The sequence below is a fragment of the Leptodactylus fuscus genome, chromosome 2 (assembly GCF_031893055.1).
Source record: "Leptodactylus fuscus isolate aLepFus1 chromosome 2, aLepFus1.hap2, whole genome shotgun sequence".
NCBI classification, from domain to species: Eukaryota; Metazoa; Chordata; class Amphibia; order Anura; family Leptodactylidae; genus Leptodactylus; species Leptodactylus fuscus.
In genome coordinates, this window is record NC_134266.1 from 196,948,166 (window position 1) to 196,972,490 (window position 24,325).

The 24,325-nt window shown below is 44.5% G+C and overlaps 1 protein-coding gene across 2 annotated transcripts in view; it reads right to left on the bottom strand.

Annotated features, from left to right (window-relative positions):
- NDFIP2 (Nedd4 family interacting protein 2) overlaps window positions 1-24,325 on the bottom strand; it is an 85,701-nt gene that overhangs the window by 32,931 nt on the left and 28,445 nt on the right. Inside the window, exons 4-5 of one of the 2 annotated variants that reach the window (XM_075265399.1) lie at window positions 20,883-20,942; window positions 581-668 (exon numbers count right to left, since the gene is read on the bottom strand). In XM_075265399.1, the coding sequence (XP_075121500.1) occupies window positions 581-668; window positions 20,883-20,942 (148 nt within the window). The remainder of the gene's footprint in view (window positions 1-580; window positions 669-20,882; window positions 20,943-24,325) is intronic. The other variant, XM_075265400.1, reaches the window with a different exon arrangement.

Genomic DNA, 24,325 nt, shown 5'->3' on the forward strand with positions numbered 1-24,325 from the left:
TAGAGGGAGGTTACACACCATAATATACAGACAGCTTCTGATTCTATGAAATTAGCAAAAATGACAGAACAAAATCTGTTTACTTATGAGAATAACATAATGTAACTTTATGGTTACCAACCATACTATTTTTATCAGGTCATACATCTTCAAGCTATCTACAAGATATTATATGAAAGCAACAGCTTGGAGCATTAAGAAGCAATGAGAACAGTCAAATTATACTTGCACAGAAATATACATTATATGCACTTACTGTACAATGTTACATAGTTTAAAGCATACCTCCAATTATATTAAAAAGACTGTTATAGTGAACAACTTTCTTTTTGGATATTGTATTCTGCTTCTACAGTCACTGTCCATGGTGTGGGTTGCTTTTAACCCTGTAGTAGCCTGCAAGGTCATAAGAAGCCCAAAGGATGTACTGTGGCTTCTACGTGGTGCTGTTCAGAAACTGAATTTTGCAACCAAATGGTTAAGAAATATTATTATTTTATTTAAGTCCTGCATTAGTTTACTTAAAAAAAAAATATATATTCTTTAAGTTCAGTTGCAAATAAATAGGGAATAGACTTACTAAAGAACGCCAACATAAAGATTCCATCATTCCCAACTCTCAACTGGTCCGCATCACTGAAGTCATCTCTTGGTGGATATTCTTCTTCCTAGCCAAAGAGATTGCAAAAAATCAATGGCACATTCATATAAGACATATAAAAGGATTTCACTGAAAGCTTCGTATTTTATTGACTTTTAGTATTCAGAGGGGCAGCTAAGAGATGGAGAGAGCATCCCTACGCTCAATGTTTACTATCTCAAACAAAAGTAAAAGCTGTGTAAGTCATAGCGTATATTCACATGTACATTTTTATCATAGTTTGGTTAGTACTTGCCAGGAATATGAAACAGCAGCAGAAAAATTAAGTCATTTCAAGTGTTTTCAGTATTCCTAACCATAAATCATCTTCTCTTAACAAGCAAGTCTAAGGGTGAGTCCTCACTATCATTATCATTTCTCTCATCCGTTATAGGATGAGAGCAATAGACATTAAATGACAGATGCAGACAGAGCGCGCTCGGCTAGGTGTCCATCTGCGTTCGCCCCAATGTAAAAAACATGATGGAATCTTTCTTCCGTCATGTTTTATTTTATACATCTTTTTCTTCTGTTACAAAAACAAACATGACAGAAGATAAAATCCATCATGTTGTACATCAGTGTCAATAAGAAAAGAGGGAGGGAGCTACTCAGCCTGTGTTAGTTCACTTTGCTGCAGTTAATGTCTGTTGCAACCATCCTATGATGGACGACAGCAATGGACATTAACAACGGTAGCCCAACAAGAAAACCGCTCCCTGACTTTTTTTAAGGTTGGCCATATATAGACAGCTTGTTTAACCAACATATATGGATGTTCAGCTGAGTATGCATATATTCCCAGGACAGAGAGGAGTGAGCTGTTGTCAAACATATGTATCTCCTTTGTTACAGACAGTAGACATGTGTGAAGACCACTTAAGGAGGCGTTCACACTTGCGCCCCTGTCCGCCCGTTGTGTTTCTGTCCTAATTCCCGGAGAAACTGCATAGTTTTAAAACTCATTCATTTGAATGTGTTTTTAAAGCAAACCGCAGGTATCTGCATGCAGCCTCTCCACGGTGAAACCAATGGTTTTTTGCACTGAGACAAAGTTGAACATGCAGAACTTTGTGTCTGTGCAAAAAAAAAAAAAACGGATAGAAGGAAATGTACAGTGTTTGAGACAGGTATCAACGTTGAACGAATAACCTTGACATGTGTGGTAATCGTGAATGAAGAAAAGGAGAAGCAGTCTAAAGAAATAGATTTCTGTAATACGATATGTAACAAAAGTTCATATATTCACATACACTATTCATTTATCAAAAGTAATTGTAGGTACATTTTAACTGATCATTTTTCTGGCAACCTTGTTCAAGTACCTACTCTGCCTCTGTCTCTGTGCTTGCCCAATTCGCAGATGAATCCTTTTCATACACATAGAATTCATGTCAATGCACAATGGGGGGGAATGATGATGATTCATGACGATTGGCGCATTTTACACCAATCTTTATGTCCCCCATACCAGCAGAGGGTGCTCTGAGACCTCTAGTTGGGCAAACAACTTTTTTTTGTTGCAGATTTTGTCGAGTTTTTTTGGACCAAAGTCAGGAATGTACTGTTTAGTTATACCATTTTGGGGAATGTCTATTGCTTTCATCACTTAGAGGCAAAGCATCCCCCCCCACTAATACATTCACCCTGTGGGGGAAATATTTTTATACGTTTATAGACCGGGTGTTTTTGGACACACAATGTGTATGTGTTTCACAGTAATTTTCTACGTTTATATGTATTCTACAAAAAGAGGGAGATTTAGAACTTTTTTTTTCAATATTTTATTAGCCCCTGTAGGAGGCTTGAACCTGCAATCATTTAATTGCAAGATCAATAAACTGCTATACAAGTGTATTGCAGTCTATGGGAGATTCTACACATTACTACTGAGGCTGGTCATAGACCAGCCACAATAGTAATATTACTACGACAGGCCTGGGAGCATCATAAGGCTCCCGGGTGTTACAGGAACAGGTCGGCTCCTGCGATTTTGTCACACAGGAGCCGGCCTGCAATGAAAAGGTAGTTTTAATACTACAGGAGAGCCCATGGACAGTTTTAATATATTTGAGGGGGCTTACAGCTAGTAACGCCTGCGATCAGAGTGGACTCTCAGGCTTTAGCTCCGGGTCTCCGCTGTACATTATAATCTTTACAGACCCGGCATCTGCTGTAAAAGCACAATGGAAGCTGGGAGGTCGGACAGAGGGCTCTCAAGTCTTCCTGCTATTCCACACTCACGACCTGTATCTGCAAGAGCCTCCACTTGCTGCCAACCATTCTACCATTAGAGTGTCACAAGATACCTTCATAATACTCCTCTGTCTCCCTCCATTGTGGACCCGCCTAGCCTGTCTTCACTAGAGCACCTGCCCTTCTCAGCCTCCCTCCTCCTGCTCACTCCTATAGTCCTCCAGGAGCATGGCTATTATTTGCTGCCATTACTCCATTATTGTTTTGTGAGTGACCACTGCCACATGCCACTTTTATACTGCCTCCCACATAGATAGTGGATACCCTTAAATCCATACCAAAATACTCATTGGGCTCGAAGCTCCGCTACCTGCTACAGCTGCAACATGCTTCTACTTGCCGTGGTGCATACATTTGCCGCTTCCAGTTTGCCCGCCATGTCTGGCTAATGTCTCAACTACCCACGTAAGGCTTCCCTGTTTGCACCATACGCCTGTCTTTGCACGGTCTACCGCCCATCTGCCAGCTTGACTTCTGAAATGGCTACGCGATTTAAGGAAGAAAAAAAAAAAGCTTGAAGGACTGCTTGACACAGTCTTCCTGAATGTTTTATATCACCATGCCTGACAGGCTCCACAGGAGGGAACTATGTTAGCACTACCTCCCTTTCTACTTCTAATCAAGAACCCATGCCTGTGGATGGGCCTATCAACTTGGTCTCTTTCACTCTCTTTGCCAAAATCAAACAACTATTATACACCAAACTCTCCAAGGCAGTAGATGATTTTACTAAACAGATACAGGACCTTGGCTCCAGGATATCAGAGGTGGAGGATAGGATGGACGGCGGACAATTTCAAGGAACATAAAACTTGCCTTGAAGAATATGCCCAAAAATTTGAAGCTATTGACGTGAAATTGGATTACTTGGAAAACAGATCCAGGAGAGCTAACATCTATATTAGAGGAATGCACGAATCCTTATGCGAAACTATCATGACTTTGTTCAACACTCTGCTCTGCATGGATTGCATACACAGAGATCTAGGTCGACCTAAGAACTCAAATGTTCCCAGGGACATTATTCTCAAGTTGCACTATTTGGAACTTTGTGATCAAATATGGTCGACAGACCATAACCTCCAGTCTCTCCCAGGCTTAACGCCATCAGTTCAACTCTTCACTGACTTGGCTCCAGCTACCCTGGATTAGCGCAGAGCAATGTGCGCGGTTACTCTTGCCCTTAAGAAAGCCCAGATACACAACTGATGGGGCTGCCCCTTTTATATTGCATGTACCCTCAACACTAAGGACTACATCATCTCTCCCTAGAGGAGGGCCTCCACATTCCTGCAGTGTGAAAGACTTTAAGTGGATGAACCAGAACTGACTGAACCACTACCCTAGAGATCGCTACCTGCCTTGCACCAGAAACGCAAGCAGCCGGCTGGCCTTCCTCAACCTCCACTGAGGCTTCCAGGGACACTTTCCTTGTTTTATTTACAGGATTCTCAGTATGGCCTTTGCCTATGGCTTATACTGTTACTTCTGTAGTCTCAGGGTTTAGGCCCTAGTTTCAACTTACAGCCAAGTTTCCTCTCATGGTCTTGGTTTTCTCATTGTGCCTTTCATAGTTACTATGCTGGTGCTTTTGTTACTGCTTTTGTATTGCTGTTCCAGGGTGGTTTCTGGAATTATCTTTTTCCTCTAGAAGTATTTAACATTTTCCCTATTATTATTAGGGGGTGGTCATGGTGGTCCCCATGTCCCCTCTACACCTTGATGCATTATAGGGTCTGTTGCACTCCATTTCTCCCAGGTGTGCACACCCTTGTTTGAAGTCTATTGATATTGTTCTATGATGTCACCTTCCTTTTAACTCCACAGCACTTCCAGTTATTGGCTTATGCCTTTGGTCGCTCCAGTTCTCTGCCTTACATGTTCCAGGTTAAGGGCTAGTTCACGCTGAGTTTTTGCAAGCGGATTTTCACACGAATCCGCCTCAAAAAAGGCTTCCATTGACTTCAATGGGATCCGCTTACGGGAAAAAGAACCAAGATGCCCCTTCTTCCCGCAGATTCTGCAGCTGAGACAGCCGCGCGTGAGACTCCCTCCTGATTAGGCCTATTCATTAGGCCCAAACACAGGACAGACACGTTTCTTCATGCCATAATCATCCTATCAATGTTGATACTCCTATATGCATCAAGGTCAATATAATATGCCAATTATCTAAAATTACTTAGGGAGTTGATCTATGGCCAGTGAAATAAATTGTGAACTTAGTAACTGGTAGTTAAATATACTGGAATGAAATTAATGACTTTATAGTGGCTAAAGCAAGCCACTTAATACTTACATAGGGTTTATAACAATATTGTCATTATATGTAGGGCAGAGTAATCTAGTTCAGGCTGGATTCATACCTGCGTTGGAGTCTCCGTAGGACACTCAGTCACAGAATCTGCTTAAAATCAGCAGAGAGAAACGTCTTTTCAGTATAAAACCTGGCAGTCCACATTATAGTCTATGGGAGCCAGCAGGTTTCCACATGAAACAGGTTTTTAAGTGGACAGGATCACAGTCTTTCGGGTTTCCATGCAGACTCGAGTGATGGAAACCCGAACGCGAGTGTGAACCTGGTGTCATTAAAGGGATCCTATCATTCAAACTCATTTTTTTCTCACTAACACGTCAGAATAGCATTGAGAAAGACTATTATTCTCCTACCTTTCGAGTTCTCTTGCAGCACTGGGGGCGGGCCCCAGCGCTCAAACAGCACTGGGAGCGTTCCCAATGCTGCAAGAAAATTCACTCTAGCTCCGACGCCATCTTCTTCAGCAATGGCCTCTTCACGCGGGAGGGTAAAAATTCAATGCATGCGCAAGTCGGCTCTGCCAGCGGGCCGCAGGCAGAGCCAACTTCACATGTGGGTGGCCATTTTGGCCGCTTACGCAAGCAGGCGCAGTACGCTCTGTACTCCATAGAACTACAGGAGGTTCCAGACCAAAAAACCCCTTGTGAACTCAACCTTATGGTATGGAGCTCTTTGTCAGAGTTGGGGCTGGGCCAATGATACAGCACTTAAAGGCACTTTTCCACATCCATAATCTAAATGAAATTGTCTACAAATTTAAAGAAAATATTTTTGCAAATATAAATAACTATAAATGTTGCTGAATTTCAAAGACTTTCTCTAACCAGTGGTTCTAAAAAAGTGGTTGCTAGTAGTCTATTGTGTTGATCAGTTACCTTGAATACAGGGACTTTCTATGGTCTGGGACAAACCACAAACCCAGCCATGATTTCCTTAAATTGAAGAGGTTCCAAGGCAGGAAATGAAATAATGGGTTTCTGGTTTGTTCCGGACCATAGAAAATTCCTGCATTCATGGTCTTATTCATTAGCAACTGATCAAGACAAAAGACAGTCACCACTAGAATGCTTAGAGAAAACCTTTAAGGCTAAGGCCCCACGGGCCATAATCGCAGCGCTAGAGCGCTGCGGAAAGAACCGCTGCATGAACGCATTGCGGTTCTTTCCGCAGCGCTTTTAAGAAATAGTTCACAGAGTTTTCCTCTGTGAACTTTTTCTTAACATCATATCTAAGGGAAAGCCGCCGGCGTTTCAGTAGATATAATTGACATGCTGCGAATTGCAAAGCCGCAACGGCTTTGCAAATCGCAGCGTGTCCGCATGGGATTCGCATGAATTCCATCCCCTTTGCTTGCACTGTAAAACGCCACGCTTTTTCCCGCAGTGGCAAATTGTGGCGTTTACGTACCGTGGGGCCCTGGCCTAAAACTCACATTTTTACGCTAGGTTCACACCTGCGTTCTGGTCTCCATTCTGTGCTTTCCGTCTTCTGCATGCAAGAAGACGGAAACCACAGACCGGGTCCGGCCATGAGCGGCGGTGAGCGTTTTATGCTCTCCGCCGCGAAACCGTTTTTTTTAATCCGGACACAGAGTACTGCATGTCCGACTCTGTGTCCGGATTAAAAAACCCGATTTCGCAGCGGAGGGCATAAAACGCTCACCGCCGCACATCTTTCTCACCCATTCAAATGAATGAGTGGGTGAGAGAATCCTGCAGGTTTCCGTATCCTGTTCTGTTTTATGCAGGAAACGGAAACCTGCAGAACGGACACCTGGGCGCAGATGTGAACGAGCCCTTACTTATATTTGCATAAATATTTAACTTTATAATGGTCTACAAATTTAAACAGGGTTATATTCATGGGAAAATATTTTTTTTAGTTAAGAGTGGATTGGTAGAAGTTTAAGAGCTTCCTATATAAGGAAAAGGAAAAGTAGCTGCTCTTGGCTCTGGCTCAAAAAACTGAAGCAAAATTTGAAACGCTTCTGCAGCAAAAGCTGAATTTTTGTTACGTGTGGCCCCAGCCTTAAGGACTTAGAAATTGTATGAGTCCAAATTATTGGAAACAGTTTGGGGAGGACTCTTTTCTAACCCAACATGATGGAGCACAAATCAAAGTCCATAAAGACATGGTTTGAACAGTTTGGCATGGAGCAACTTTTCAATACATTCAGCGATTCAAATTCTTAGCAACTGTGAGTAAGAGGACTTGATTCAAGAGCAGTTGAAAATTTTTCCCTACCCCCCACCTTCCCCAAGCAATCATTGCTGTTACTTTTGATGCCTGATGTACTATTTAACCCCTGTAATGTCAGTGTCAGGGACGGAGTGTGACTCCGAGCTCCAATCAGAGGCAGTCAGTGTCAGAGCTCAGAATCACACCGCTTGCCTGCTCCTGCCGGACACTGCCCTCCGGACAGTATAGAGTTTAAATAGAAAGTCAGGCACCAAAATGAACACCAATAATTGCTCAGGAACGGCGGGAGCAGTCCCTATTAATTGATATAAAGAGCTGGACTTGATGGAGGTGGTGAAGGGTTATCTTCAAAAGGGGTTGTCTGGGATAATTGGAAATCCATACACTAATTTAAATACTCTTCCCTCCTATTTTCTATATAACATAATTAATTAAAAATGTATATTTACCCATATGTCTGGGGTACATCTCCGGCGACATTTTCTGATTATCTGGTGACGATCCTTTTCCGCGTTTCTGGAAACGGATTGTCACTACTACTCTCCTTCCTCTCCATCATACTTATTTTACAGGTTTCTTCCTGTGGCTCCTCATTCTTTTCTGACTTCCTCCACTAATCCATCTCTACTGCACAGCTGCCATGCGCAGTAGAAGTGAAACATCGCAGAGCACTGCTGCAGAATCAGTAAAGAAGGAGGAGCCATCCCACAGAAAGAAGCCTGGAAGGAAGAGAGACAAGTATATAGTGGGGTCAGGGGTTGGGCTGAGTTCGTAGCGAAGGGTTAGTAGTAGGCAGGATAGCTAGAGAGACAGGGAGAGGGTGTATGGAAGAGATAGAAGGGGGTGAGTAAGGTGAGAGTGGTTAGTGTGGAAATTACATAGCAGAAAGCTGAACTATGTAAACAAATGCAGGAGACACCATGTTCTGTCCAGATAAGGGGAAACATAATTTGTGACATCATCTATTGTCAGTAGTGGAGGCAATGATGGGTGCTATGAGGTGTTATCTTCTATTACAATCCTGTCTGTATTGCCTGTGATATAACAGAGTTGACTTCTGCAAAGAAACCCCAACAGCATTGACGATTGTCACCGTATTATTAGGCTTAAGAGCCAGAGTTAAAATTTCAGAGAATATTACCCTTTAAAAAAAAATCTAAAAATACATTACACAGTAACATGGAAAATTAAACATGTGTAAAACAAATGGTTAAAAAATATGTTTAGCATTACTTTTAAGCCTCACCAGGGCAATTGGCAAGTCATTACTTAAAGAGGTTATCCACTTTTACAAAAGTCATGAACATAAACTTTAGAAGGGTCTTCAGACTTTCAGATCCCCCACAGATCAGCTGTTTTTACCTGCCAGCAGTTGCAGTGCTTACTCAGAGTCTCTTTTATACTGGTGGTTATGACTTACTGCAGCAATGTTCAATACAATTGGATGGGACAGAGCTGCGGTGCTCATAACCACCACTAGGAAAGAGATGGTGAGTGAGCACTGCAGCACCCAACATGTACACAATGCTAGGAGCCACAGAGATGTGAAAAAAATGGTGGTTGGGTGGATGTCAATAACATTGTGGCAACCAGAATGTACATAATGTACAGATATGCAGTGGATCTTATCACTTAGCTAAAAGTGAATAGTCCAAGCACGGAAAGCCTGAACGCTTAACAAACATGACTATGCATGCATGATTTTGTTAGTTATGGTCTATATGTCATATGAGTATATCCTAAGGATAAGACCACACACAGCGGACATAGCCTATTCTGATGACATCCTGCGGTTAAAAGTGTCATGTAGTGTGCCTTCACAATGCTTCTTTTTAAGACGAAGGCCCCCCCATGGAAGAACAGCATTGTGGCTTTTCCCGCAGCGCTTCGCACAGCGACGCTTTTGGAAATCACAGCTTTTCCAATGTGCGTATTTTTCTTCAATGTGTGGATGGGATTCGTTAAAATCCCATCCACTTTGCAGGGACTGTAAAATGTTGCCCCCAAACTCCAGCGATTACGCCATGCGGGGCACTGGCCAAAATATGTTTTTTTTTTTTGCACCTCCTTAAGAGGCTTTATCTGCAAAAACCATGTGGCCAAAAAAGGGCATTGCTAATCTGCAGTAATCTGAAGTAATCTGCAAGTGTTCTCAACAGAAGCGTTTCCCCAATCACTGCCCCGTGTACTTGAGGCAGATCAGCCGACAATGTATAAAATGCTCATTTGTCGATTTACATCTTCATGTACACCTTCCCATGATTTCAGGGAATGTGCCGCTGACACAATGCATGAGTAGAAAGGGGTACAGGCTTGTTCTTCCCTTCCAAACATAGCCCAGTGTAATAAGCAGAGCTGACCATCATGTACATTGTCAGACAGCACTTGTTGCTGCTCAATATCATCTCATGTATTACTGCCCTCTAAGGCCTCAGGCACACGACCGTCAGTATGTTTTTCATGGCTAACGAGTCTTTTCTCAGTCCGGTGTATGGGTCCCTGAGCCGGGGCCAATTACTCAGGACAGGTCCTATTCCTGTCAATTTTGCGGCCCATACTCACCAACATCAGTTAATGGGGTTGTGAAAATATGGGTAGCATGCAGATGTCACCCATGTGCCCTTTAACAACGGCCTGGTTATACGCACAGTCAGGTGCATGCCGCTTAAAGAGGACCTTTCACCATATCCGGGCACAGGCAGTTCTATATACTGCCAGAAAGCTGACAGTGCGCTGAATTCAGCGCACTGTCGGCTTTCCCGATCTGTGCCCGGTGTGAAGAGCTTACGGCCCGGTACCGTAGCTCTTCTATGGTCAGAAGGGCGTTTCTGACCATTAGCCAGGAACGTCCTTCTGCCTCGCGGCGCTAATCGCGCTGTGCTGTGGAGCCGGGAGGAACGCCCCCTCCCTCTGCTCACACAGCTTGTCCGTAGACGAGCATTATCAGGAGAGGGAGGGGGCGTTCCTCCCGGCTCCACAGCACAGCGCGATTGGAGCTGCGAGGCAGAAGGACGTCTCTGGCTAATGGTCAGAAACGCCCTTCTGACTGTAAAGCGCTACGGTACCGGGACCGATAGCGCTTTACACCGGGCACGGATCGGGAAAGCCGACAGTGCGCTGAATTCAGCGCACTGTCAGCTTTCTGGCAGTATATAACACTGCCTGTGCCCAGATATGGTGAAAGGTCCTCTTTAAGGAAGTCTTTCCTCTGTGAACTGCATGCGGCCAAATCGCCAGCGCTTACATTGGCCAATGAGCAAACAAGTTTCTGAATATTATCCGCAAACACTACAGGTGGCTGAAGGTCTGAGCGCACATAATTGCTGAAGCATGTGACTGTACCTTGTCAGTGTTGCCAATCATCTGCCAGACAAGCAAAGGAACGTAAGGCTAGGTTCACACTAGTGGTTGGCCTCCACTTGAGGTTTCTGCTTCCCATTCTGCCTTAGGGTGCATTCACACAGAGGAAAATGGTGAGAAATTTGGTGTGGAATTTCAGCACTGAAAAAAAAGCCTCCCATTGACTTCAATGCTAGCAGAAAAAGGAACCCGTTGAAGTCAATGGGAGGATTTGGGATTTCCCTATGCAGACCCTAGAAATGGAAACCCGAACACAGGTGTGAACCTAGCGTCAGACATGCAAGATTACCAGCACCCTGTATAAATGGGAATATGGTGGTAGGTTGATGGTCAGCTACATCGCTGAATACAAGTGTGTCCGGCGGACAATCCTACACAGAGTACTGTGATCTCTCCTATACTAATCCCCAACCAAAGCATTTTCATGTTGGCAGCTGTTTAAGCAAGATTTCCCATAGCTTTTTGTGTCTACTGTGTAATGCGCTTTTAATTGGGCTTAATAAAATCCATAAAATAGAATGCAAATGTTTTCCCCAAAATGCTATTTTATTTAATGATCGCCATCACTGAATTAACTGTGCACACATATTTCAGCTTCTAGCAGGCAGATCTAATAACTTCATCATAAATGTATGCAGTTACAGAGAGCGGCAGACTCCAGCAGAACACCATTTTAAGAGCCTTGCAACCATCAAAGTACTTTTTGCTGCTGCTTCAAGTCATTATTCAAGTCATTATTCTGCTCTGCTCCAGGTCACTGGTAAAAATAGAATCTGCACTAATGTTACTTTAGTACGACTGGGTAAGAAGCATCTAGCGGTGCTGTAACATTAGGAATGAAGTAGTGGGTGAACTTTAAAATGCTGAATAATAACAATAATAGCAACGTGAAAGGTTCCTGATGACGGATATTTTCACTTTAGCAAATGCTTGCAGCAAATTATCAGCTACAGGTGACTTAAATGGTTCAGCAACAGGCATAGTGAGTAGCTATGTGTCTAAATATGACAAAACGCCTCTGCCGTGAGAAGCAGCCGCCAGTATAATCACCGGAAGCCACAAGGCACTTCTCTTTCTTAGGTATGAGCAGAGATGATGAATGAGTAATGTACTGCAATTTTCTCAATATGAAATGATCTGGGCAAAATAGCTGGAGAAGGGTCATGCGATCAAATTCATTACTTTAATAAAATGAACGGAGCGTCTGTGTGGGAAATGAGGGATTTGGGTAGAGCTGGCGGCTTACACAATGTGTGATTAGTGTGAATAATTTCCTTGAAGATCACAGGGGGTTCTGCTGATTTCAAAGAGCTTATTGTATTTGTCTTATTCTAAACTCAAACGCTTGCTGTGTATTTTGGACATGGATTTGGAATACATTGGCTCTGTGCATACTGAAATTTCCAGACGCTGCTACATGTGAAAGACGCCAGAGCAGGTAGTGCTCCTTCTCCCCACGCAGACACAATTTTACCAGGTGGTTTAACACTTTCAAGTCTAGGTCTTTTAAAATTGGCTGAACAGATAAAACCCTGACTTGTTGAATTATTGGGGTTCCCCCTACGCCCAACAGCAGCACAACTGGGGTAATCCTGCCCCTATGAGCTGTTAGGACAGGTGGAATATTTAATTACCTAACAGCAATTAACCCCTATAAGAGGTCAGAGGACCAACTCCCCTTTGTGTTTTTTTCTGTCCTGTGGGACAGGACAGGTGGACGGGGGAGAGGTGCTTTGGCCTCCTAGAGGGGTCCCCTCTCCTCCCCTAAAGATTGTACCTTGCTGCGTGGCTCTCTCCCTGCGCCGGTCCGGGTTCCCTGCTGGAGCAAGTGAGTAGCGGCGGCATCGCGGACGTCCGGGCACTGCAGGTGCCGGCAGGTAGGAACCTTTTGTCTGCCGCCGGGGGCTGGGAACTACTTCTCAGCTCCCACCCGAGCCGGGGACTGCTTCCGGGGAAACCACGCATGCGCAGGTCGCGCGACCAGGGTAGGTGCCGCGGCAGGCAGCGCAGGATCTCTCAGTGAACAGCAGGTAAGCAACTGCTGCTAGTGTGTCTCCCCCCCCCCCCCCCGCTTGCTCAGGAAGGGGGGGCGAGTTATTATGAATTTAGGAAGCTCGGACCCAGGTGAAGGGGGCGTGGCTCCGCCCCTGTCCCTCCCCCAGCCGGCCTATTTAAACCCCCCCTCCACCACAGTATGGTACCTGTCGCTCCGGTTGCAGGTACTTCTGAAGCATTGCTGCCTCAGGATTAGAAGCTCAAGAGCTGGAAGTTCTATTGCGTGTTATCAAGGTTGGTGGAGGGAGGGGGGCTGGGGCTGCTGTTGCTGCTGCTGCTACTGCTGCTGTTGTTGCTGAGGTCCGGATTTTCTGTTTTATGTTGCTCTTCTTTCCTCCTTTTAGTATGTCCTCCTCATCCTCTTCGACCCTCCCTCGGAGGAAAACCACTGCGAAGAGGAGACATCTGTCTTGCGCCCGATGTAAAATCCCCCTCCCTGATGCCTGTGAATACAGGTACTGCCAGGGATGTAGAGCTCCTCCCTCCGAAGCTACCCCAATCAGAGAGATGGTCTCCTGGGTTAAGGACTTCGTGTCCCAGTCCATGAGGAAAGTGGATGAGACCATTTCCCACCTCGCCAAAAGGCCTCAGTTGGAGGCTTCTGAGCCCTCCCTCCCGCCCCTAGAGCGGCTTCACATCGGAGAGGTTGAGTCTTCAGAGGAAGACCCTGTGGAGGTGGAGAAGGAGGTGTTTCCCCTCGAAAAGATGGGAAGACTTTTCAGAGTCCTCAGATCATGTGATCGGGAGGCAGGGGAAGGGCCAAGCAGGAGGGCAAAGTCTTTTAAAGCTAGTGCTGACCTGGTCCAGGTAATGGAAGGCGAGTGGAGGCGTCCCGAGAAAGCATTTACACCTTCCGCTAGGTTCAGGGCACTTTTCCCTATGTCAGAGTCCCAGCAGGGTGCCTGGGGACCACCGCCAAAAGTAGACGTGGCAGTTGCCAAGTTATCCCGCCGTACAGTCCTGCCAGCCGAGGACGGCTCAAGCCTGCAGGACCCGTTGGACCGCCGCGTAGAGGGGTCCCTGAGGCGGGCATACTCTGTCGCCTCGTCGCAGGCCTCCGTGGCCATATCGGCTAATGAGGTGGTCTCTGCACTACAGGCCGAACTATCTTCCCTTGCTAGGGATATAGACACGGGGGTCCACCGGGACGACCTCCTATCGGCTATGACCGATATTAATTTATTGGTGGACCACCTGGCTGAATCCTCCAGGTCGCAACTAAAACTCGCCTCCAAATCTATGGCCCTCACCACTGTGGCCAGGCGACCGTTGTGGGTTAAACCATGGAGGGTGGACAACTCCTCCAGACTAGGGCTTTGTACCCTGCCCTTTGAGCCCGGTAGGCTCTTTGGCAAAGCCCTGGACAAAATCATGGAGGATCTGGCGGACACTAAAACCAAAAATCTGCCGCAGCCGCCAGAAAGGAGAAGAACTGCCTTTCGGGGCCGAGGGTCCTCCACCAGAGGCTTCAGGGGGCGTGGACGCTCCGCTCCCCAGGGCCGAGGTAGAGGACGCGGTACTTTCCGCGACCGTAAGAAGGATCCCTGACCCATCAGTGGTCTGCCATCCTGGGAGAAAGCGGGCCCGTCCATCTAGGGCCCCGACGCAAAGGTCCCAGGGTCATTCGCTACATCAAGGCTCCACCGGCCGAGAGAACATCTTGCCCTTTTCAGGGCCCCAAACAACTTCATCTTTGAGTACCCGTCCAGAAGGATCTCCCTCCAGGCTTCTTGGTGTCCAGAATCTTGGGCGAAGGACTCAGGTTCATCTTCGACATAGACCGCTTCCGTCCCGGGATGCGGCTTCCTTAGGGAACCTTCAGGCCAGGTATACTTGCAGGATCTCTCATAGCTCGGCCCAGGACCTTAGATCAATGGGACGAACACCCAGATGGAAAACCTTGTCCTCAAGTTTCCACCCTCCCAGATGGCAGAACTTCAGCCCCCCCTATCTCCAGGGGAGTAGTATCCACGGGTCTTCCCCCAGCCCCCTAGTAAGGCTGGGGAGCCCTTTAAGGGGACAGAAGGCCTCTCAGAGCCAGGATCAAAGAAGACCCGTTAAGATTTTTTACGATTCCATCAAATCGAATCCAGTTCCGGGGATTCACCAGGGACTCTCCTACCTGGAGGCACCTTCTCTATGTCAAGAAGCTGCGAGTCCGGAATCGCTGTCCCTAGGGACTAAAAAAGCCTATCCAGTGAACCATCAGTGCCCGGCCATGATTGGCCCGGCAGACCCATCTTCACGATGGCAGGTCCTCGGTCAGGTTTACCTAGACCCTGTTGACCACAGATGCCTCCCGGTCCAGGGGAGCTCATCTGGGGGAGACCCTGGTACAGAGCACCTGGCGTTACCTGAAGAGAACGCGCTTACCCAGCTGGCGAGAGATTACCAGAGCTCAAGTGAAGCTTCTGACGTGGACTCCACAAATTCGGGAGTAAAGGACCAGGACGGACAGCCTGTTCACAGCCGATTACGGTCATCCCGGACAGAGGACGAGAACCCCCTCCACGTCACCAGACGCCAGGATCCTCATCTATTTGGATCTATGAATCCCCCAGCGGCCAACGGTTCAAATTCCAGGTTACAGTCTGTGGGACTGACTCACCAGAATGCGGAGGACCTTAGCCAGGTCATCCCCAGACCAGGGTGCTCTCCACTATCCTATCAAAGGATGAAGTCTCCCCGAGGTGGATCTGATGGCCACCTCAAACGGCGCTGCAATATAGGAACGTCGCTCCCCAGTTCGGGAAGACAATCCTCCAGCGCTGTATGCCCTGTCAATACCAGGGAGGTTCAGACGGAAGTGCGTCTACCCTCGTCAACTGAGGATTCGGAAGGTATTGACAAAACGCAGGCAGAACCGGAACTTGGCAAGGAGCTCGCCATTCTGGTTAAAAAGGGCATGGTTCACCGTCCTCACTCTCATGAGACGGAGGAACACCTGGAGGCTTCCACCAGTGTAAACTCTGGTAACCCGGAACAGTCGGCCCTATCAAGGCCTGAACAGATGCAACCTCACTGCCTGGAGGTCAGCCAGCCTTTAGCTGGCAAAAGAGGATTATCCCAGGGAGTGCTAAGAACTTTGGCGCACTCAAGAGCAGAGTCAACTAACCAGAGCTACCAGAGGGTCGCCCGAATCTTTCAGAACTGGTGTTCGAGTAACCAGCGCGACCCTGATAGGAATGCAGTCTTGGAGTTCCTACAAGACGGCCTGGAGAAGGGGCTAGCACCTGCTACCTTGAAAGTCCAAGTCTCAGCTCTGTCCGCACTCCTGGAGACCCGGCTAGCACTAGATCCTCTGATTAAGCAATTTTTAAGAGGGGCTACTAGACTCCGTCCTCAGGTGCAGCCACCGGTCCCGATCTGGGACCTGGCCGCAGTTTTGCAGGGGCTCTGTGCGCCCCCCTTTGAGCCCCTATCTGAGGTGGATTTGAAGTACCTAGCATACAAGATAACTTTCCTGTTGGCAATAACCTCCACCAAGAGGGTCGGTGAGCTACAAGCCCTATCGGCCTCTGAGCCATTTATAACCTTCTTTCCAGACAGAGTGCAACTGAGGTTTGTCCCAGGATTCTTGCCAAAGGTACCCACGCCTCAGAATGTTAACCAGGCAATCGTCTTACCAGCGTTTTTTCCCTCTCCCACCTCTGAGTGGGAGGAAAGGATGCACAAGTTGGACTTGGTGAGAGCGTTGCAGATTTATCTAGAGCGGACTGCGTCCTTTCGGAAGTCAGAGAATTTGCTGATCAATGTGTTTGGCCACACCAAAGGGACCAAAGCATCCAAACCAACTCTATCAAGATGGATTAGAGAAGCCATTATCTGCTCCCTACGTGCTCAGGACCTCCCGGTACCAGACCTTATCCGTGCCCATGCCACCCGAGCAGTGACGACATCATGGGCCGAGAGACGTTTTCTTTCCTTGGAACAGATATGTGCAGCGGCTTCTTGGAGTTCTCAGCTAACTTTCGCCAAACATTATAGACTTGAGTGGCGAACAAGGGAGTCCACAGCATTTGGACATTCGGTATTGGCATCAGCTTGCCAGAATCACCCGCCCTAGGGGAAAGCGATACTTGCTAAATCCCCAGTTGTGCTGCTGTTGGGCGTAGGGGGAACGAAAGATTGTGAATGACAATCTGTTTTCCCTTAGCCCAAACAGCAGCACAAGGCTCCCTCCCTATGCTGTAATTGTACTATTTGTTTGTATGTCATATTACTCCTGTTAAATAGATGTCTAAAACTTTACTTGTTACTAACACAAAGGGGAGTTGGTCCTCTGACCTCTTATAGGGGTTAATTGCTGTTAGGACAGGTGGAATATTTAATTACCTAACAGCTCATAGGGGCAGGATTACCCCAGTTGTGCTGCTGTTTGGGCTAAGGGAAAACAGATTGTCATTCACAATCTTTCGTTTTCTTCCAGCATAACGCATTGACTGCACCGCTTGTGCCATACTGGGGCTTTACCACCACATGCAATTGCACTGAAGTGGAAGGGTTAGGTATCAGGAAGCTGTGACTATGTTGGTCTGACCCAGTGTAGCTTGCCGCGGGCATATTGATAGCCGGCTGCAGTTTATGCACAAGAGTACAGCTTAGCCACCCTCATTCACGTACATATGGTGGGAACTATCAGGCCTAGGTTGATCAGGGAATGTTTATTGTACTAGTTAGCAGGATAAGCCTATCCAGATACATGTGTGTATCACACACCCCAGCAGTGACTGTAATAGGGAACTTGGATACGGGGGTTGTGGGGTGGGGGATTTGCTACTAAAAACCTGCATTGAGATACCATATATACTCGAGCCGACCCGAATATAAGCCGAGACCCCTAATTTTACCACAAAAAACTGGGAAAACTTATTGACTCGAGTATAAGCCTAGGGGGGGGGGGGATGCAGCAGCTACTGGAAAATTTCAAAAATTAAATTGGTCTGAGTTTTTGGGTGCAGTAGATGCTGGGTGCTGGGGAAGGGGAAGAGGTGTTTTGGTTGTTTGTCTGCCCCTTCCCTGAGCTGAGTTTTTTTTCCCCCACTTGGAATTCAGTCTGGCTGAATATAGGGTATCTGCAGTGCTCCTATTAACCTCTTCCCGACAGAACAGGAGCACTGCAGATACCCTATAGTCAGTAGACCGGGCAATTTCAGACACAGGAATACCTAATGTGTATGTGTATCACAGTAATTTTCTACTTTTATATGAATTATAGGGAAAGGAGTGATTTTTTTTATTTTAATTGAATTTAATTTTTATTTTTCTCTTATACCATATTTTTCGGACTATAGGACGCACTGGACAGAGGAGCAGAATAGCAGCATCGCTCCTGCCGCTGCTGGCTTCCTGCAGGGCACCTGTGCCGGCGTCTAACCCTCCCCGGCATCCACCTTTGTATTACAGCGGATGCCGGGTCTGTATTGGTGGCCACATTCGGACTATAAGACGCACCCTTCTTTTCCTATGTGTATTTAGTTTGGTACTCTAATGATAGAATTCCTTTAAGACTTCTATTTTTAAAGTATTCTTACTTTCCAGCATGTTTTCCATTTACATTAAAATAAAACAAAATGTTTAACGGAACTGGACTTGTTGGCCCTCTTTAACTGTATCACTGGTGAAGGAATTGTTTTGTAGCCAATAGATCGCTTATGTATCTAAAAAACTATCAGTTACAAAGCTAAAATATTTTAGAATTGGGTATGCTGGAAAGTTGCCGGTATAAATCTCTATATCTCTCCATCTGGCTATCCACAACTGATATTGTTGAGAATCTCTAAATTTCTTGATTTTACCTCTGTATTTTTTGATACTAGCTACTAAAGTCTTACTGTGACCAACTTAGAAGAAAAGATAAATTGCTTGTAGAATCATTTGGCGTTCTTCATTCTGTAAGCTAACCTTATTACTAAGTGTGGGGTTATATCAAGGTCATACAAGGTATTTTTAAGTCAACTCTCTGGCTCACTTAGTTGCAAAGGAAATGGGAAATCCATCTTGGTATCCAGTCTTCGAATTCTTGGCCTCAGGGTTATCCTAAGATACATAGGGTCCACTAATAATAACCATAGGATTACAGCATTTATGGTAATTCAGAGACTTTACCACTAGTCACATTCCTGAAGTATATAGGGAAATAGAAAGTCAGATAGTTGTCCTAAATGTTTAGGTCCTGGTGCTGATTGGTACCATAAAACATGGCTCTGCCAAAACCTAAAATATTGTCTGATAACAACAACTCTTTATGAATTGAATCTAGACTGGTGCATTCTTCTGGTTTACCCCTACAAACATCCTATAATACTTGTTATTGGTGGAGGAAGCTTTGGTTAGCCATAAAGTTCTCCGACTGTAGACACTTTAGGGAATGTTACCAGTATAGAGATGGTACTGAAAGCCAAATCTGCTGATTGTTTGTCCAACAGGAGGAAAATCTAGATATTGAACCATGAGAGACCCCGACAGCAACAGGAGACACAATATAGTGAATGAGTGGTTGGGGAACTGGAAAGAAAACCAAGAGATAGCAATGACATTGAGTCCTATAGAGTGGCGCAGATGGATTAGTGTAGGACCAAGCAATCCAAGAGTTTAGAGATAAATGAGAGATTAGAGACATGTCTATATGTAGCATCACTGGATGGGTTTCTTCTAGTAATGGGGCAAGTGCAGTAGTGGCATCAGATATTACAGGCGAGAACCCTAGAGGGTGCTGTATAAACACAAACAACCTCTTCATGGAGCCATTAATCCTTAGCCAGTCATTCCTCAGAAGGTGTTGCTGCCTTGGCAGTATGTCTATTTCATCTTTACTTTCATCTTTATCTTTTTCTTCCTGCCCTACCAGTCAGGCTACAAATAGTGTTGATTATACAGATCACAGACAAGCAGAGAGCTCCCCGGGAACAAGGTTTACTTGTTTTATTTGCATGACACAACTTCTGTTGTGATGGCCACTAAGGGGGGCATTATGTTGTATGGGGACCATTAAAGAGGCAATATACATATGAGGAACACTTTAGGGGACATTATACTGTTTGGAACGCTAATGAAGCATGATGATGCTGAATTTACTATGAGACAGTGAAAGATAAATTATGATATGTGCTTAATAAGAAGTATAGGATGGTGCAGCTTAGTAGGTGCATTCACAGGGACCAGTTATAACCACATGAAAAGTCCACCAGAAAAACTCAATGCGTTTTTGGTGAGATTTTCTAGTTTCAAAAGTTGAAACAATTTAATGTTTCACTTGTAAATTCAAAAACTGCACCAAAATTGGAAAGAGCCATAAGGAAAAAAATTGGGGGGCAACAAACACCCCAAAAACTTATTTTGTCATGGAGGAGGCATGGCTAGCCAGAAACTACCCCTGTAGCTTATAATGAAATCAATCTTATTAAGGGTGGCCAATCTAATATAAGAAGATTCAGGTTGCCGATAGTGGCTCTCAGGTCTGGTTCATGAAGGGGGAAACTCCTCCATTCCCTCTTCCCCCATAATAGGGGTTTTCCTCGAGAAACAAAGGAAATCAGTGTGGGTGAAAAGCTTATTGTATAGACATCAACCATGTGATAGGTATCACAGACACCCACTGCTGGTGACATTTATTTTTTGTGATGTCGGGGTTTTTCCGTTGCTTTCTTAAGGGAAGTCATTGCAAGATTTTCCAGTGTGTTGAGAAATCTTTTTGTATGATACTGAATGACATTTTTAAGATCTACTCATACACATGGATATGGCCCATTTCTAACTACTAATAATATACAATAAAACCAGAACAATGGCTCCTTATAGATAAGGATGCATTCTTTATAAACATCCTAACTATTAGGATCCATCTTTTATTCTGACAAAACACACATCCCCATTATATTGAAGCTAGAACGCTACATAAGAAAGGAGATCGGTAAAACAAAGGATAGAATTACCATGCAATAATCTATGGAGGACAATTCATTATCCAAGCTTTTAATAACAGATGGAAACAGAAAGAAAGTTCACATCTCAGCATGAAAGACATTGATATCAAAGTCTAAAATGGTTCCATACCTCTGAAGGACTGAGGAATATTTCATCAAACAGACTTCTAGACTCTCTAATTTGGCCGTGCTTAGCATGTAAAACAAAGACACAAGACAAAAGAACTGAAGCAGTTAGGTCATTGACCTAGAAGAAAGTAGACAGTTTACCAATTTTCTCAGCCTTCAAAAGATTTACCAATCACATTATTATAATTGTTAACTAACTCCATAGAAAATGGGAAAATAAATGAAAAATTATACTAAAGGAGACTGTACATATTAATAAGATGGGGGTTCAGTTAGTTTCCCAAGACACTAATCAACATTGTGAAAGCAAATGCCATATAAATTATGTTCCCAAACCACTAAAGTTAGAGGGGCTATTTAGCAAACCTCTAGCACCTATTTTCCTCCATTTCTCCCTCCGCTTATTTTTTTATGATATGGACCAAAAAAAAAAAAAAAATGCAAAAAAGGGACAATACAACTCAGAATAAGAGGTACGTAGCTTAAAAGGGGCAACAAAAAAAGACAGAAATAACCCTCACTACCACCAGAATTCTGTAAAGTTTACATTTAAGCAAAACATGCTGTATAAGTGGATGGAAATCCTGTTAAATCAAGTTATATACATAATAGAAGTAATAGGTAGATGGTGGGTGCACTGGTAACCAGTAGATGCTCCAATTGCCATGGAAGTACTAAAGTCTTGTAAGTGAAACGGTCAGTTTGGCAGGATCTAATGGCAACCCAAGAAGAAAATGTTGAAAGTAAAGAATTAAAGGTGTTAAATTACTGGGATCTTAAAGGGACCCCGCCAAATATTATGCTTATAGTATGCCTGAGTGCCCCAGGGTCATTTACAAAAGCCTTAATTGCCATCTGTGTTCCCAGCACATGTACATTTCTTCAATGAAGGCAGAGCCGTGCCCAACACATGTAGTGAGGCCAGTGTGCCCCCATCTTCAATGACGAAATACACGTCTGCAAGGAGCGACGCAGATAAGTCTGGGCAGAGATCACAGTCAATTATGGGTTTAGTATTAGGGCTTTATGCTTTTTGAACCCATCACAAAGTAGAAAATGCTAAATGACATACTATATATGATTGCCCTGGAGAAATTTTGTGTATTTTTTTTACTTTTAAATCTGTCTACTTCTTCAAAACTAATATGTAAATTGGCTCTGTCTAAAGTGCTGTGGGAAGAGCCACAATGCGTTGTCACTGCGTCTTTTCCCGCTGCGCTTTTTTGCAGCAAGACGCCACGTGGGGCTTTAGCCATAATGTCAGACAGCAAGTCCTCTCCCGAGCTAGCTGTCTGCCAAGAGAATACTCACCTGGGGACCTGAGTACATGGTCAACCTTAGAACTGTTTGAAAGATTCCATATTGTGAAGTCTATGAGGCAGGGGTTATAAACAATTCAGAATCCAAGTTTATGTCATTGCAGACAATTGCTAGCTGCCACTTCCCTAAAATTGCTTAATGTTTAGTGATGATGAAGACTACGGATGGCTATTGCGCACGACTTCCTCATTCCTGTTGCTAAACACTTCTAGTGGAGGCTTCCTGAAAACAAAAGTATTGGGCATGATGAAATCCACAGCCCAATTCCTATATCCTGCAATATTGGCTTCTAAAGTAGAGTCAAGACACCTCCACACACATTAGAGAGGACCTTTCACGACCTCCAACAAATATTTGCATCCTTAAATAGGTGGTGCTCCACTGATTCTGGTGCAGTTGGAATTATTTTGCTATCCTCCACTGGTCCAGAGCTATTATGTCTGTTAGTCACAGTACAATTTTGCTCTTTACTGTCATATGGGTGGTCCCTGACTATCTGCTCCAGACTAGGACCACCCGCCTGTCAGCAGAGAGCATTACTGTGCTGAAACTAACAGCAATGATTGCTCAGGGATGGTGGGAACTATACAAGAATTCCAACTGTGCTGTAACGCCTATTGAACAATGCAATGAGTTGGAATTGGTAGAGGTTGTGAAAGCTCCTCTTTAGGTAGTCAGTCATTTTCACAAAAAATTAGCAGTTTTGGCTTAAATCTAATCTAGTCCTGTCAATATTAACCAGGTCTGCTTACAGTCTCTCAATGTCCATGGTTATCATTAGGAGAACGTTTCCTCTGGTGCCATGTTGTATCAGAGAAGAAGAATTAATGTTTCCAACATGTGCCATTTTTGGTGTCCACAATTCTATTCTCCCAACAAATACGGTAATGCTGCAAAAATATATCAACCAGACAAAAGGTTCTTGGCAGAAATAGCCAGAATATACAGAACAGGGACAAAAACAATCTAAGAACAAGTACATGTATGTGTGGAACTTGATATCAAGTGTCATCTCTGCACAAAAAAGTAGATAAAGTTCACGTTAGGACTAATAGAATCTTCAGGAATAAAACCCAATAAAAAATCTTATTATTTCTCCCTGTCAATTCTTCAGATTGTGCGGCAGATTACGAGACTTTTGCGGGTTATCAAGTGGTAGACTTCAGCTGTATGTGTGTATTATATATTACAATGCATGTTAGTATTATATATTATAATAAGGTATGTGTGTTAGTATACTATATCATAATGAATGTATGTGTTTAAATTCTTCCTCGTTGTGAACGTCTACTAATTCTATTCAGAAGGGAAAAAAAAAAAAGATCTAAGAAGAAGCCAAGACTGAACAAAATCTACTTTGCGGCTTTCATTTTGCATTGTAAAAGCGCTTAAGTACAGCAACTCATCAGACGCCGTTCTCTTTATCTCACACAAGAGAAAACTATTTCATACTGTGTAATTGAGCTGGGCTGACAGGCTGGAACTGTCTAGAACAACTCCCCGTGTGCTGAAATGGGCTCATAGAATAAGATAGCTCTAAGTACTGCTCTCTCGCATGGCATAAAACAACATTACCAGATAACAAACTGAAGTAATGTGCTCTACAGCCACAATTGAGTCAAGAGCTGCTGGAAGAGAACACGCACATAAAAGAGGATAACACGATCGAAACTCTAGTATCTATTTGGGTACTTGAAGATCCGTTACATTCATTGCAGGGTTTTTTGTGGGCAGGAAACAAGGGAGATAACAAGGAAGATATTGTGAAAGGTTTTCAATGGAAAATGTCCAATTTTAAACGACAATATACTAAATATATTATTAATATTTTGAATATTGAAATCTAATCTACTGTCGTCAACCAAGTAAAAAAAACCTATAAAGTATTTCTTTCTATGGATGGATGTGTTTTGCTTGTTGTACACAGTCCAGTCACATTAATATGACCACCGCCTACTTTTGACGTCAACGTTAAATAACCAATAGCAGAAGGCCCGTGGATCAACACAAGTATGCATCTATCCTTACGGACCATGTTCACCCCTACATGCGAAATGTTTTTCCTCAGGATGATGGCATCTACCAGCAGGAAAATGTGACGTGTCATAAAGCTCACAGTGTATG